The sequence below is a fragment of the Silene latifolia genome, chromosome 2, assembly GCF_048544455.1.
Source record: "Silene latifolia isolate original U9 population chromosome 2, ASM4854445v1, whole genome shotgun sequence".
Lineage (NCBI taxonomy): Eukaryota > Viridiplantae > Streptophyta > Magnoliopsida > Caryophyllales > Caryophyllaceae > Silene > Silene latifolia.
In genome coordinates this window covers 4026897-4044030 of record NC_133527.1, presented here as the reverse complement: position 1 = coordinate 4044030, position 17134 = coordinate 4026897, and the positions used below count along the sequence as shown (strand labels likewise).

Sequence of the window (17134 nt, the reverse complement as noted above, 5' to 3'; positions counted from 1 at the left end):
CTGATTCATCACATTGTCAAGCACAAACCCATTAACCTTCCTCGCCTCATGTTTCACCGAATTCTTGAGATGTCCACTGAGTTCCAAAACGGCAACTTTGACAAAAATGCCGTGGTCCCTTATGGTATGTGGCTCTCGATCATCTTTATGAGGGAGGGGTTAGTATTGAAAGGAAGCCCTGCAATTGAGAAATTAACTGATGAAATGACATCGGGCCTTCTTTCTCGGATGAACTTGGAGATTAAGAATGGCAAATTGGAAAGGAAGAACCAGTCGGGTTCTACAGTGGGTTCTACCGTTGAAATGGGTGTGGTACTAGCCAAGTTGGATGAGCTCCTTGGGATTGTGAATCGGCTGGTCAAAGAACAGGGCAAGTTGAGGGATGAAGTTGGTGATCTTCGTACTATGAATGAAGATCTTCTTGAACGTCTTCAGAATGCCTCCTAAACTCATGCCTCTTTAACCCGTCTCTCCTCTTGAACTTTGAACTTTGGCTCTTTGTTTTTGTGAGTGAGTATGCTGTGACCAAAGATGCAGGGCTTGGAAACTTGTTGGATGCCTTGGCCGAAGCTGCTTTTCTGATGGGTGCGGAAAGAAACAGGTGTGATTGGACCTTTCTTTGAGCAGAAATTGGATTCTTATATATATTGCATTGATTTTAAACAAAATTTCTCAGTTTTAGTTCTCTATGACCCTGATTTTTTTACCTTGATGTTATTCATACCCTCTCTATGACCCTGATTTTTACCTTGATGTTATTCATACCCTAATTAAGACAACTTGTAAATGGAACCTCAACCGAATATGAAGAGTTACTCCCTGTCAAATTGCAGTTTTTGTGCCAGTATCTAAGATCATTGATGTGTTTCCTCTGTTTGCAGTGATATCGTGTCGATGGTATGCTATGCTCCCCTCCTGGTTAACACCAATGACAGAAAGTATGTATCTCCCTCATCCTCCTTTTTAGCTTAATGCCGTTACTATAATAGTTGGCCCTTTCTCTTTACACGATTTTTTCTGTAATTTATAGCATAATAAAGTAACTACGGAAATTATTTAATCTACATACGGAGGAGCATAAACATAAGAGCAGTAGAAAAAGGATATGTTTATTTTAACGGATTTTAAAACTAGTTAATCATAAAAATTGCGTACAAAATAGAATCACTCATTAACTCTCACAACAACAAGAATCATCAAGAAGGCAACCACCATTCACCCAACCTTCGCTATAGTGATCATTGCACCAGTCCACACACATTCTCTTCGTACATCCTGGAAGTTTAACTGGGACGGTAGGTCTCACGCAATGCCACTCTGCTACACTCCCTGCTCATGTTCAATCAACAAATAAACAAGTTTGTTAGAACTTAGAAGCGCAAGCGAGTAATATTATAAAAAAAAAAAAAAAAAAAAAAAAAAAAACCAAAGTGTCTACTAGAGTTGTTCATGACCGAGACGGTCGATTGGATTAACGCTACTTACCATGGAGTAAAATCAAGGACACAAGAAACAAAATTACTAGAGAAATCTTGTTCAGGTTTTTTTATTTTATTTATTTTTCTTGAAATTGTATATATGTACTTTGAAAAATCATAAGCTTTTATAGGCCTAGAAAATAATTAACAGAAATGGAAATTTGCGATATGATGATCTCATAATAATTACCTATGATTTCTTTCCTTTGATCATATACTAATTATACTAATACAGTAATAATACATAATACTTTGAAAAATCATAATATTTTATTATCATAGAAAATAATTAACAGAAATGGAAATGTGCTATATGATGATCTCATAAGAATTACCTATGTTTGGTAATGATCATTTGTACAGCAATAAGGTCTAATTTATTAACGATCATTTCAGTTGGAATCCAGATGCATTAGTGGTAAGCTCATCCAGTGTGTATGGCACTCCTAGCTACTGGATGCAGCGTTTCTTCGTCAATTCAAGTGGTGCATCAGTCGTCTCATCTAATTTACAAAGCGATGATACAGAACTCGTTGCGTCTGTGGTTAGTTGGATAGGAGTCGATAACAAGACTTACCTAACTGTCAAGGTTTGTATTACTTGTACCCCTATCTTTTATTACACCAGTAGAGTTTCTTTTTGCAAATATACACTATTGACCAGTTGTTATATATATTACTGTGAATTGATGATTTGGTGCAGGTATTGAATTTCGGCAACAAAACTGTGGATTTCACAATCACGTTTGACGATCACCGAGGGTCCAAGCCACTTAGTGGCGTGTCAAAGACCATCCTTACGTCGCCAAACGTGACTGATGAAAACACATTTCAAGATCCCACAAAGGTATGTATGTCTGTCTTCCCATTTTTAAGTATTTTTAAGTATATCAACCTTAACCGCCATACATACATTTTTCAATGCAGGTACATCCAGTCACAACTCCCTTTAAGGGACATGGAAATTCGTTCAAGGTTTCGCTTCCGCCTTATTCCTTACAGGCTTTTGATTTATCAGGTTATTAGGATTTCTTTTATTTCCATACAAATTCTTCATTAATGTTTTCTTCCCAAACAAACTAGCATTAACTTATACAATCTAAATTACAGGCGTTGGCAAAGGACACATTGATAGAGTGTGTCTCACTCTGATGTTGATCATATCGATAAAGCTGGTGAGTCTGATTCACTATTCTGTCTGTTCCGATCATTTGTTTGTGTCCCGACTCCTGACTTGTCTATTATGATTATAATGCATTCTTTAAGTCAAAGAGTTAATTGTTCGCGTAGAATTTGATTGAAATTGGGTGTTGGTCTGGTTTTGTTGTTTTGCAGGTTAGATTTGAAGAACTATATTTGATGTTTTGGTGATTTTCTTCATGGACCATTCTTCTAACTCATTCATTGGAACGATTGGAAATCGGAGTAATTGGTATAGTTTTATTTGATTTAGGATGTTTCGCAGTATGATTTGTCGGAAAAGTACCTAGTTAAGACTAGACAATTAGTTAGTATATCATTGAACAAGCAAGAAGTTGCCAGAAAGATTAAGTAATGTTAGTTTAGCACATTAGCAGAATATCGGAGTAATCGTATGCAAATTACTCCGTATATAATTTGTGTAAATGATCGATGTTTAAGAATATGAAAATCCCGCTGCCAAAATTTCAATATAATTTGACTTTCCGAATCTGTTTGAATGATTTAATTTTTTCAGCATTAAGTAAGATAATGAATCTGTTCGGAGGTATGCGGTATACTTGTATCCGTTACGTGCCATATGCCAAAAACTCTATTTGCAACTAACGATCCTCAAGTGAAGAACGATAGGTTTTGTTTGTCGTATAATCTGGAATTCGAATGTGAAAATAGTTTCTTGCATAATTTAATCCGGTATCTAATTCCACACCAAAAACTGAAATATCCTAAATGTTTAGCTCATAATTTGTGTTCTTCCAAATTCCAATAATCATCAAAAGTTTGTAAAACGGTAAACAGTAGTACAATGGAACCAAAGAGTAAAACTTCTTTAATAATCTACTAGTTTTTTGAAGGCTTCGTCAAATATCTACCGGTAGTACTAGATGTAACGATTATGAGTGTCACCGTTACTGGAATTACAGACTATGGGTGATCAATTTTAGATCCGGATCGGAAAAATAAACCGGATCGGATCATTTGGTCTGGATCTAAATCAGGCTGAGTTTTTTTAGATTTGATCCTCAGTCCACATTTTTTAAGGTTTCGGGCTCCGGTTCAAGACCGGTTAATTTAGGGCCTGACCGAATTTTATGCTTTTAAATACTAATCATTAAAATATCATAAAACTAATGATTATTTTATCTTTAAAAGACATTATAAAGGTATGTTAATAATTATTTTCATAAAAAAAAAAAAACAATCGTCTATTTATTGAATGCAATTGATATAGTAGAATCATATATTATATTAAAGCAATAACCGGCCACCCCATCATACGCCATGTGTCACAACTCCTTCAAACGCCACGTGTCACTCTGTATTTTAAAAAAAAAAAATCAACAGTCATCTAATTAAGGTTAGTAAATCTGTTTTTTCCACATTTAAACAACTGCATCATTTTTTTAGTGAGATTATTATTATTTATTATATTATATGATATCTTTGCCTAAATTAACATGACGGAGTATAGCATGCGATTCTATCCTAATTTTAAATGTCAATCAACCAATCAAGTTTAAATGTAAATGTAAATTATATTGACTTCCATAATTATAATTATAATTATTATAGCATAACAAACCAAATGCCAGCTACCCCTTGATATGCTCCACAAAATTTGCAACGAAAACGGAAATAATCTTATTTATTCAACCATCTACCCTAATATTCCATATATAACAGATTCTAAATTTTCATAATTAGGTATATGTATGATGTCATTATTCATAAAGGGTTAAAATTGAAAGATCAAACAAAAGAAGTTGTAGTTGTTGTGCGATCTTGCGGACAAGTAAGAAATAGTCACCAACCATTCACCATATCTTCTTCCTTTGCTTGCTCATAATACAGCATGGTTTTTTTTGTTTACGCACAATTACATTTATATCGTCTTTGGTTTGAAGATTTCTATATTTCAACACCATAGTACGCAATTTCACACGGTTTGTTTTGGATTTCGTTCCAAATTATGGGGGTAGCTAGAGTAATTGTATTTTTATTGATCATTTTTTAGTTTTCACATAGTAAATTCATTTGCCTTTAAATAATTGTATATTTAAGTCTCCTCTTTATCTTTTATGTTCAGATCAGAAGATATAGGATAGACGATAGACAATGCCTCCTATGATGCCTCTTTATTTGTGTTTGGCGAAGTTGATGTAATTGGGAGCGGTATGATCTGCATTGTTAAGAAAAGTTATATTTTCAATTAAGATGATACGGAGTACTCCGTATTAGTTAATGAAGAGGTATTCTTCTATTGTTGCATAATTTCATGAAAATCAGAATACTGTGCAATATATGCCACTATTCGCAATAGAGTAATCAAAAAATTTGAAGACTGCAATAATTCATATTATTAGTCTCTATTATTTGCTCAAATTTTTCACATTTATTTTAAGATTGTTGATTTATAACTAATGTATCTCACCACCACTTCTAATATTAACAGTGATTAACAGTCATGACCTTCAAGGCCGGGTGAGGAGGCATCAGTGTTCTCAATCAAATAAGATCAAAGAGAGTATACCAAGGGGCAAGGCCACAAGGGAGAAAAGTGGTTCGACAATTAACATTGATAAGTTGTTTATGTACATTTTAAAGTAATAATATAATTATACGTAGTTTATTGTTGGTGTTATTATTATTATTATTCGTAAATGTCTTCAGAAAATGTTGTTATTACCCTTTTAACATTGTTTGACAAGCCGTCTTCAAAAGATTGCTTTTTTTACTAAATATTTTCGCGTCTTCAATTACTTTACTAATTCAGTAATTTGTGTGTTTGTAGATATGTTCAATGTACTAATATACTATTATCATAACATTTTAGATGTTTATTAATAAGTCAAAGTGATCACTTAAATATCCAATTTATAATAAATTCATGTGTAAAACTGTCGTATACATAAATTTGTGTTCATACAGTGTTATAAGATGTACTTTTCTATTTATTACAAAATATTTGTAGTTTCCTTTGATTCTGCAGATCTACCATCTCTAATAAGTACGTGTACAAGTACATTAGAAAGAAATATACGAGTCATCTGATCCTATTTGATTGTCGTTTGTAACACGCGAATTAACTAATGATATAATCTACATCAATATTTTTTTTTTTTGAGGGAATCTACATCAATATTATATTTGTATGTCTTCTCCCCATTATTCAAATTTTCGTCACATAATTTAATATTGTGAAAAAAAAGGACATAGTAAAACATAGCAAAATACTCCCTCTGTTCCGGTCATTTATTTACCTTTGTTTTTGGCACAAAGACCAAAGATAAAGGAATGGACCAATTATTGGGTGATAAGTGGATCAAATTGAGTTTGGAATATCAAGTTACCAATCAAAGACATTCCTAAAATAGAATGGTAATCAATAAACCGAGACACCCAAAATAAAATAGGTAAACAAATGACCAGTACTGATGGAGTATCATTTTTTCTAACGCGATAATATATTATTCATTCAGTTAGTGTGATAGAATTGCATTCCTTTTTACTAACCTATATATTAAGATCCGTCAAATTTCAGCTAAATTATTGTCTGTTTGGTTCTTAATTGATATCCTTTTGACCATAATTGAAAGAAACGATAGGAGATAAGAAGAAAATTAGTGGGAAGACATGAGTAAAACAAATGCTAAAATTTGTTGACTTTGCCATTATTAATGACACCATAACAGATTAACAGTGTGCAATTCACCTAAGCACGTAAGTAACTACTCCCTCCGTCTTGGTCATTTATTTACCTTTGGTTTTGGTGCCGAGACCAAGGAAAAAAGGAGAGGTCAATTCTTAGATGACAAGTTGACTAAATTATTGAGTGTGGAGGACCAATTGTCCATCAAAGGCATTCCTAAAATAGAAAGCCAAACAATTGACTAAGACACTAAAAATAGAGTAGGCTAACAAATAACCGGGACGAAGGGAGTACTCCGTAACAGTTTACCATGGTACGACCTCACATTTTTTTTTATGTGTGAATGGGCGATAATGTACATAAGGTGGCAATCTGGTCGTTTGGGTCGGCTCTGGTCGAATGGCGTCATTTCTAATCATATTGATCCTGACTATGTTCGGGGTTGGGTTAGTCGGGTCAATTGTTAGCTCGGGTTTAGGTCAGGTTGGGTCATTTATATATTTTTCGGGTCGGACTTTAGTTAGGACAGGTCATTGTCGGGTCGGATCATTATCAAGCTCATTTCTTGGCTGCTTCATTATGATAATTTCTCGGGTTTGGGTCCGGTTTGCTTGGTGTGACAAATCAATTCATTATATCGGTCGATTTTTTCCGAATGGTTTACCGGTTTATGTTGATTTATGGACTTACGGTCATTATTCAGGGAAGTTACTAGGTTAGTCAATTTTATTATATATAAAAGTTAGTTATTCTTAATGTCGGTTTATTTTAGTTTTTATCGACTTGACTTTTCGTATATGTCGGGATATTTTGAGTTAATGTTGGGTTACCTCTCGGATTGAGTCAACATTAGAGAGTTGAGTTGTGGAATTGTGGGAGTTATACGTGATTAGCAGTAAATGATGGGTCACGAGTCGTGACGGGTGACTGGTGGGTGGTGGACATTGGTCATGACTAGATGGTCAGTAGTGGGTCACGCTCGCATTGGTGTTGAAAGTTGGCCGATCATTGTAAGGGGTATGTTGAGAAAGTTGGAAGAGAAGAGAATCTGATTCGGGTCCCTGAGGAGTCGACGTTAGAGTATGTAGGCTTAAGGAATTAGAAGGGGCGTAACGGTCACTTAGACCCTCTTCTTTTGGACTTAATACCAGTTCTTAGAAGTTATGTTCAGTTTAGTTCAGGACGATTCGGTTCAGTTATGATATAAATAATTTTTTTTATAATATGATGCTTGATATACAAATAATTATTTGATTGTACTTGATTATTGACACGTAAATGAACATTTTTATATAAATATTATTCATAATGCAGATTTGAAGATCTCCCGTGCGGGCACGGGTTCAAAAGCTAGTTTAAATGTATTTCGAGTTCTAAAATCGACCAGGCCGAATATTTCGAGTTCGGTCCAGTCCAAAATCGGAAATTTTAGGTCCAACCTTTGGTTCACGGAAATTTTATTTTCGATCTCCCTATTAAAAACTTGGGTAAGAAAAGAAGACTCGAGTTCATGACCAAATGGATAACACTCGAAAAAAGGAAAAGTAAATAAATCATAATATTGTTGTAAAATATTTCAAAAAAAGTAAAACATACTCCCTCTATTTTTCTGTTTTCTTCTCATTTTTATAATAAATATAAGGAGTTTTTGTGTTTAATAAAATGGAAAGAAAACAGATAAATAAAGGGAGTATTATTTAATACATTAATTGATTAATATTAATAATTAATATTAATGAGTGGGCTCATTAGCAGGAGGAATGGGCCCAGTTTGACAACAACAAGCATGATCATCAAGGCAACTACCGTTTTCAAGGGGAATTTGCAGCACAATATTGCACGTAGGTTATCTTGTTACATTCTGGAAGATGAATCGGAGTATCTGCCACTATCTGGTCTAATGCAACCATACTCATATGCTACACCTCCTGCTCGTGTTTTAATTTTTTTTTTAACTTTTAGAAAATAATGTGTTTGGCCAAAAAGTGTTTTTGAGGCCAAAAAGTGTTTTTGAGTTCAAAAACACTTTTACAAGTTAGGCCAAACACACACTAACTCTTTAAAAATATGTTAAGAAAAAGTATTTTACTACTCCCTGCCGTCCAATTTTATTGCTGCCTAGTGCCTAGCAAATAATTGCTCCAAACTCTATGTCTTTCTGAAAAACTTTGGCCTAAACTTCATAAATGCTTCTCGTGTCATTACTCATTACTCGATCCCTCTTTTGCAATTATTGCCATTACAAGTCAATCGGTCAATTTAATGCCTTAATGTGGACAAAAACTTTATGAAAAAAGATGTGATTATACGTCTGAGAGGTCTCCTACATGACCTTGATCTATAACCACTAAACCAGAAGCTATGTACGAGAGTTCTCGTACACAAGCTATGTACGAGAGTTCTCAAAATAATAAAGAAATACAGTGTAAAAAGTAGGGACGGAGGCAGGATTTTTCTTAAAGAAGGGTTTTGGAATTTTTTTTTAAAAAAAAGAGTGTTTGGCTTGCATTTTTTTCTCAAAAAATAATGCTCTTGGTGAAATTTGAACCTGATGGTCTTGTTTATAAAATAAAACTCTAACCATTCAACAACCAATTGAAGATTTATGCTACTAATAAGTACCAAAATTAAATTATTTCTAAAATTTGAGGGTGGCACTTGCCTTCCCTTTCCACCCCCAAATCGGCCCCGGTATAGAAGAAAGAAAGGAAGAGAGGACAGATAGAGTAAATAAATAAGGGCGAGGTTTTCGTCTAAAATAATGGGTTTTAGAGAGAGAGTTTAAAATTTGAGGGATTATACATTTTCTCTCGCCCGAACTGACTAAGGAAGCAAATTATAATTAGAAAAGTGTTTTATAAAGATGAAAAATAATTTAGTTTAATAAGAGTGAGAATTTAGAAATTTTAATTTTATAAGGGTATAACCATTAATTTTTATAATGTTCTCTTACTAGTACATTTTCACAAGTGTGACATAATTTGATATCGTCAATCGTGTAGGGTTGACTCTTTTTACTATAATTCATTTTACACAAATACCCGCCCTTTTTTTTAGGGTTTTTATCAAACACAACCTTTAAAAAACTTCTTTTTTTCCAAACACTACCTTTAAAAAAAAAGTTTGTAAAATACAACCTTTAATAATTTTTTTTTTTGTAAAACACGACATTTTGGCCGGAGTTTAACCACTTGCAATAGGGTGACTTTAAGTCGATATTTGAGGTAGCAAACGAGGTCGATTTGAGGTGTTCTTAGATTCTTTGGAAAGGTGGGAGTACAAGATTTTCAGGGATTACCAATACAGTTGTGATAGGTGGTCTTATGTAGGGCCTATTGGTGTGTAAAGTAAGGTTGGTCAAAGAGTGAATTAGAGGTGAAAACAAATCAGGAAAACACCAATTCACTCCTTAACCACCCTTACTTTACACACCAATAGACCTCACATAAGGGCATAAGGCCACCTATCACCGTCGTATTGATAACGTCTGGAAAGCTTGTACTTCTAAAAACACATCAAACCGATCTCGTTTGCTATCTCAAACATCGACTGAAAGTCACCCGATTGCAAGTGTTCAAACTCTAGCCAAAATGTCGTGTTTAACAAACAAAAAAATTATTAAAGGTTGTGTTTTACAACCTTTTTTTTTTTTAAAGGTGGTGTTTGGAAAAAAAGATTAAAAGGTTGTGTTTGATAAAAAAAACCATTTTTTTACTAATATTTCCGCGTGCTTTTCCGCTCTTCGACCGTACAAAATGTGGTTTGCTATCACAAATTTTCTTTAAAAAATTTAATCTTCAACTTCACAAACTACTTACTATAATAGTCTATTCTGTGTGTTTTTTGATAAGATTGAATGATAGGGATTATTGTATTAGGAATGATAATATATCATGCTTTACATAGCTACAAGACTATCTATATATACAAGAGGGTAATCTATCTATTTACGGAATATACGATATAACAGCTATAATATAATGTAAAGGAGGGAGGAAATAAGGGAGAGAGCAACGGCTCTCTAAGCAACGGCTATTACCCCCCCCCCCCCCTCAAGTTGGAGCGTGTAGTGTTGAAACGCCCAACTTGGAAAGAAGCTCGTCAAATGGGATGCGCCCAAGGGCTTTCGTGAATATATCTGCGAGCTGAGCTTTGGTGTGCACGTATTTTGTTGTGATTGTGCCTTTTTGTATTTCGTCCCGGATAAAATGACAATCAACTTCAATGTGTTTTGTCCGTTCGTGGAAGACCGGATTGTTGGCTATGTGAAGAGCGGATTGATTGTCGCAATGTAGGTGAATAGGCTCTGTTTGAGAAATACCAATAAAGGTTATGAGGCTTTTGAGCCATTTTAATTCGCATGTGGTATTAGCAATAGCTCTATACTCGGCTTCGGTAGATGATAGAGATACGGTTGTTTGCTTCTTTGTTTTCCATGAAATGGGAGAGGAGCCGAGAAACACAATATAGGCCGAGAGAGATCGTCTGCTTGTTGGACATGCTGCATAATCCGAATCACAATATGCATTGAGGCGAAGATCAGAGTCGGAGCGAAGTAAGATACCTTGGCCCGGAGAGCTTTTAAGGTAACGTACCACTTGAAGTGCGGCTGCCCAGTGGTCTTTTGTAGGAGCGTGCATGAATTGAGCGAGGATATGGACAGAATATATGAGCTCCGGACGGGTAATTGATAAATAAACCAAGCGGCCCACAAGACGACGATAAGGTTGTGGGTCATGTAAAGGGGAAGCCGTGGAGAGTGCCAATTGGTGATTTGGTTCCATGGGGATATGAGCTGGTTTGGCTCCTAGGAGTCCGGTTTCTGTGAGAATGTCGATAATATAGCATACTTGCGTTGAGACACAAAAATCCCGGAATTATTTCTTGCAATTTCAAGACCAAGGAAATACTTGAGACGGCCAAGGTCCTTCATATGAAAACATTGATGGAGATAGTCCTTGAAATTTTGAATGACCTTATCATTGTTGCCACAAATGACGAGATCGTCAACATAGACGAGTACGTGTACTTCCGTACTGTTTCTTGACATAGAGAATAAGGAATGATCGCACGGACATTGTTTAAAACCATATTGAATTAAAGCGGAGGCTAGCTTAGCGTACCAACATCTTGGAGCCTGACGAAGACCGTATAACGATTTGCGAAGGCGACAAACCAACCCAGCTGTAGGGGCGGTAAGACCCGGAGGAAGTTTCATGTATACTTCTTCGTTGAGATCGCCATGGAGGAAAGCATTGTGGACGTCCATTTGGTGAAGTGTCCATTGTTTTGCGGCGGCTATAGCTAGTAGAGTGCGAACCGTGACAAGTTTGATTGTGGGTGCAAAAGTTTCATTGTAATCCACCCCTTCAATGTAATACTCCGTATTTTATATAACTATTTAAGTCGAGTAATTGTTTAGTCGATAATTACGTTAAGTTATTTTACTTGACTCGCGTTGTATCGTAAGATCGAGTTGTTTCGTAAGTTAATTGAGACGGGTTTACATGGAATTCGAGATGTGAGCTAACCCATTTACCCTCGACCCATTGGAGTTTACCCAATAACATGTTTAACCCAACACCCAACATCATGTTTTAACCTAATCCTTAACCTAATTTTTAGACCATACACTACACAACCCTCATCTCACCCGCCTCCCTCTTTTCGACGCACACCAACACACACACACACGATCCTTTCATTTGATTGAAGATTGCTCATCGATTTCAACCTAATTCGATTCCTTGTTTGTAAGTCGATTTCATTCCATTGTTTATACTGTTTTAAAGTCGTCTTTTTCGAAAAGTTTGAAAAGAGAGTCCTATTTATTTGATGTCTAGTTTATGCATAAAAAATCTCATAGTCAAATTCTTTGTGGTTTGTCCTAGGTGATTTATTTATGAACATGTCGCTGAAAAGTCCGCGAATCTGATTTGGTTGTGGAAAATGGTTTGAAACCTTAATTTTTATGTCGATTCAGTTATGAGGCTTCTTCATACATAATCTTTGTATAGTCTAGATGATAATAGGATTTGGAATTTCTGAAAAATAATGTTTTAAACTCGTTTTATGAATCAATACTTTTTATGCGACGGTTTCTGTCAGTTTTTGGAAATCAGTCTGGAAACCCTTGATAGGTATGGAATTTGGGAAAAACACGTTAGATATAAATTGTAGCTAAGACTCATGGGGTTCCAATTAAATTGGCCTTGTATCAATTTGATTTTTCTGGAATTAGTTATGTATTTTATTCCGAGTCTGACATGTGCTGGAAAATCAGGAAAAATCGTGTTTGTTCTTTAAGTTGATATTCCTATTAAGTTATGATGAGTCTAGGTTATGTGCATGATTATTTGTTTGAGTAGGTGGTAATTATATATAATGATGTGATGTAGGTGATGGATATATGAAGGTTCATAATTGATTGCTTGTGTGAGCTTGGATTGCGAAAAGGTAGGGAAATACACTTGACTTATTATCGTTGTTGTTGAAGTTTGTTGACTTGTTTGTGTTTCATATGACCGAACTGTGAACGTGGACTTGATTCGTGGTTGTTGATTTATGTTATGATGCATATACTGGAATGTGGTTGACTGAATTGATCGTATTGAGTATGTTATCACAACATTCGGTAACCGGTATGATTCTATGATTTACCAGTTCAATGATATACATATTGTGTTGCACTAATTTCTTGAGCATTCATATGCATTGGAGATGGAGGATGTTGTGGTGACGTAGTGTGGTGATGATGATGTTGTGATAAGGCCCAGGCGGGTTCTGCAGGACTTGCCCTGGTGTCCTCACTGAAGTGGCGAGATCGGCTACGGTCGATATATAGTCTACCGGGGATCGGTATGGCTGGGCGTTCCGGGTTATGAGATATGAGTTGAGATGGAGATGGAGGTGACGGAGGAGCATGCATATCATATTCTGTTGTTTCATTGTATTCCCTACTCAACCTCGTGGTTGACCCTGTGTATTCGTGAACACATGTGATGATCCAAATATTGGGGAGCAGACTTGACAGGTTTATGAGATAGGATGAGAGCTTGATGGGCGTGAGACACTGGATCAGAAGACTTAGTAGCTAGATCATCATTTAGAAGACTTTCACTTTTGTTTATGTTAGTTCTTTGTAATTTGATTTAAATGAGGTTTTGAAAAAAGTTAAGTTAAAGAAACTATGTAATTTGCCTTGGAGTTTAATTTGTTATTCACTACCTCGGGAAACCGAGATGGTAACAGTCCGGTTTATTAGGGAATGTCTTGTTAGAGGCTCATTTATAAATCGGGGTGTTACAAAGTGGTATCAGAGCGAACGATCCTAAGGCCTAAACCAATGAACCCAATTAACATAGGATGTGTCTAAATAAAATGAACCCCTGGGAATAAACTGTTAGGAGCTCACAGTGCGGTTAAGAAGGCGCCCTTAATACGTGCTCTTTTGCCCTCTCAGTTTTAAACCAGGTAACCCGAGAGAAATTTAGTTAATGGGGTAGTTAGAAGGAAAAATCTTGGATATAATCGAGTTGATGTATACCTTGAGACCCATATATTCTAACCACCCTGCAGGACAACGTTACGGTAAGTATTTGTATGAATGTTGACGTGATCATATGATGTTGTGGAGATGAGAAATAAATTTTCGTGTTCAGGTTGATAATCAATGAAGTGTTGGATTGTGGTAATCGTGAGCGTAGAAATAATTGCGAATTGATGATATTTATCTTGATGGATGTTGAATGACGTGTTGATAGTGCTATTATGTCTCGTGATATGCGGTTATGTGATCCCGAAGCCATGCTAGTATAGTATTGTGATAGTAATGAGAAACACTATTGAATTGCATGTTTCTAGTCATAGCAATCGTGATTTAGATGTAAGGAGTAGATCGAGATCCTTAGGGATGCTATGGGATAGATGTTTACGTAAGTACAAAGTGTGAGATTTAAGTTAGGATGGGTTAGTATCGATAGTGTGGTTGTAAGAGTTTGGAACATAGTAAATGAATGACCTAGTGCTGAAACATGTTTTGTTTGATTTTACTCTCTAATTGATCTTACTGCCATTCGTTTTCTGTTTGTCGCCTATGGATGAAAATTTTCTGAGAGATAGCCTCGTGAGTTAGTGTTCATTTGGCGTTGGTTTCATGCTTATAGGATATACGGATTAGGAGTAATAAATATTTTAGTGGGCTGTGGTCAGGAAGTTCCTGTGCAGTGACGTTTTGACCAACGATTTTGTAAAAATCCTCATTTAAATTGTATTAATAATTTTTGCATAATTCCAACTCCATCGATCAGAAGATTCGCATATGTTTTCAAATTGATAAGCCACGAAAATTCTTGATGTATCTATATTAAATGGTAAGTTTTGCAAACTGACCCAAGTTTCGGACCAATTGCTGTCACATACTTGTTTGGACCAACTGAGTTGTAAAATTCTTTAAAAATGGAATTCTTGTGATTTAGACCTAATTCTTTTTCCCCTGTGTTTTTAACTCTCCGTATTTTATAAAATTAATATGAATCAAGTTTTAATCGAACGGTTATTTGTTCGTGGTCTTTGGAAGTTACAACGTGGATCATGACTTGTAAAATGTGCGTTCTATGTTGAGTTTTCATACAATTGTTTGGTTATTTCATGAGCCTTATTAATGTGACCTTATAATGTTTTTATATGATGGTAGTGGCACGCATGTTCAATAGTTATGTATCTTAACAAGTGATAAAATTAAAGTTTAGTTGATAACATTGTTGGCATGATAATATGAGTGAAATTGAATAGCTTAATTTGATTCTTAATTGAGGGTGAAATATTTTTATACGAGTCCAGTTGTTTGCATATTTTATATATGTTTGGCATGTTGTAATATCTCTGGTGTGTGCATCATATTCGTATAGTGGTTGGATATATATAAATATAAAACTATATTGTCATATCTTGGTAAAGTTGGTGGCGTTAAATGTTAACTTGATTGTTCTAATATACTCGCATGAATATTTATAGTAATTATGTTTAAATGTTTGCACATGGATGGTGGTAATGATTACGTCTAAATGTTCACATATGTAGGATGTCATCTGAGTTCTAATGTCTTTTATGTGAGTCTGTGTGCCTATAGTTGTACTTATTACTTTCATTGCATTAAATTATTTTAGTTGAACCTAAACTATGACATGATAATAAACAGTGTTGTTACTCCTTATTGCATATGTTCGTTGTTATTTTGTCATAAAATGCTAAAGTGATTCTTGCAATAGTATGGGCGTGATATAAAGGAAACTGTTTGAGGTAGCACGACATTTGACATATCTATATTCTCGAGTCGTTGCTATCAATTATAATCTAATGGAGATTGTTTATGATAACTATGTTGACAATTATAATGGGATAACCCTTTGATGATTCACATGATATGCGTTGGTTTAAATGATAGCCGTTATAGTTACATTCAATTGAGCCTACGAGTTGACTAACTATTCAAATCGTGCAAATCGGAGAAGTTGTTCAAGTTGCTAATCTTTTATCATAGATAGTGTTCCACAAAGTATATGATGGCAAATGTATATGTTTAAGCTATTTATGCGATATCTTTTGTTTTGCTGAAAAGGAGTTGTACTAAATTGCTGGACACAACTGAACGATATGGTTGCTAAAATGTTAAACACATGGGTGATATGGAAGCAATGTAGTTGTTGTCATGGATCATATGTTGTAACTTTTATCGGGAAATATGTTTTCAGAATTTAGATCATACAAACGGACCAAATCGTGTTGCATGTCTGATGAGTCAAATGGTTTTGATTACGTGTTATGTTTTCTATGGTTTCAAGGTGTTTAAGTAGTGCATATGCACCGCATGTTTTAATACTCCTGGTGATTTATTAGTAGTAGGGCGGAATGAATGCGCATATGGTTCAATGGTTCGGAATTAGTAATAGTTTTGACTTGGGAGAGGAATTTGGTGGGGTCAATGTTAGATTGTATGCTGGTATACATGTATCCTTGTGGTTGATCTTTCTAAGGTTGTTGTTCTCTGGTAGATAATGCGAACTGTGATAATCTTGAGTTGACCAAAACCCTGGTACTACAACAGCTACTCTGAAAACTTGTTATATAACTTTCGCACACTTAAACCTCGTGAATGAATCCTTTGTCTTAACACCCTTCTACGGTAGCACCCTTGTGTCTTAATTTGTTTAACTTTCCACTCTGTAGGATGGATCCCTACAATGTACACCCGCGAGACTGTTACATGTCACTTGATGCTGACTTCAATGAGCATTGTGAGAAACTTCGTGCTGCCATGGACAAGTATGGCCATAATGGGCACCCCGAGTACTTAACTAATACTCAGTTAAGAGCGTATACCCTTGTCGATACTATCCCTGACTCTGGCATACTAAAGGACAGCAAACACTTCTATATGAGAGAGTTGTCCACCCATTGCATGAGGTTATGCCGTGACCCCAATTACTGCGACGGGGCCAGTTACCCGCCCGAGCATACCTTTGACTTTATAACAGGCGACCTGAGGTACGAATTTTATGCTAATGTACCTGATGCCGAAAGTACGACTGAACCACCCAAACCAGACCTTGGGGAAGAGGTGAACCAGGAAGGGAATGACACAGAAGTCACCAGAATCAGAGTAAGCGCGACCTAAGGACTATTAGGTTAGAGCTAGTAACACCATGATCGGCCTGTTATGAAACCGTGCAAACCTTTGGCTCCGTCCTTGTTGTTCCTTTAGTTTGATGTTGTGTTTTTAAGTTAAGCATGAGCTAAGTAATAAGTGT

General features: G+C 35.6%; 1 protein-coding gene across 1 annotated transcript; it reads left to right on the top strand.

The window, feature by feature from the left end:
- The first annotated feature begins 884 nt into the window (after positions 1-884).
- On the top strand, positions 885-3148 carry LOC141642049 (alpha-L-arabinofuranosidase 1-like). The gene is made up of 6 exons (XM_074450714.1): positions 885-938; positions 1875-2067; positions 2181-2324; positions 2405-2495; positions 2588-2652; positions 2813-3148. The coding sequence occupies exons 1-6, from the start codon at positions 895-897 to the stop codon at positions 2846-2848; spliced, it is 573 nt and encodes a 190-aa protein (XP_074306815.1). The 5' UTR covers positions 885-894; the 3' UTR covers positions 2849-3148.
- Positions 3149-17134: the final 13986 nt, after the last annotated feature.

What these genes read in the sequence shown, in the direction of transcription:
- LOC141642049 (XM_074450714.1), top strand. Translation starts at nt 895, where the DNA reads ATGGTATGCTATGCTCCCCTCCTGGTTAACACCAATGACAGAAA. An exon ending in AGACTTACCTAACTGTCAAG is followed by an intron (nt 2,068 to 2,180) that starts GTTTGTATTACT and finishes GATTTGGTGCAG; the next exon opens with GTATTGAATTTCGGCAACAA. An exon ending in TGATCATATCGATAAAGCTG is followed by an intron (nt 2,653 to 2,812) that starts GTGAGTCTGATT and finishes GTTGTTTTGCAG; the next exon opens with GTTAGATTTGAAGAACTATA.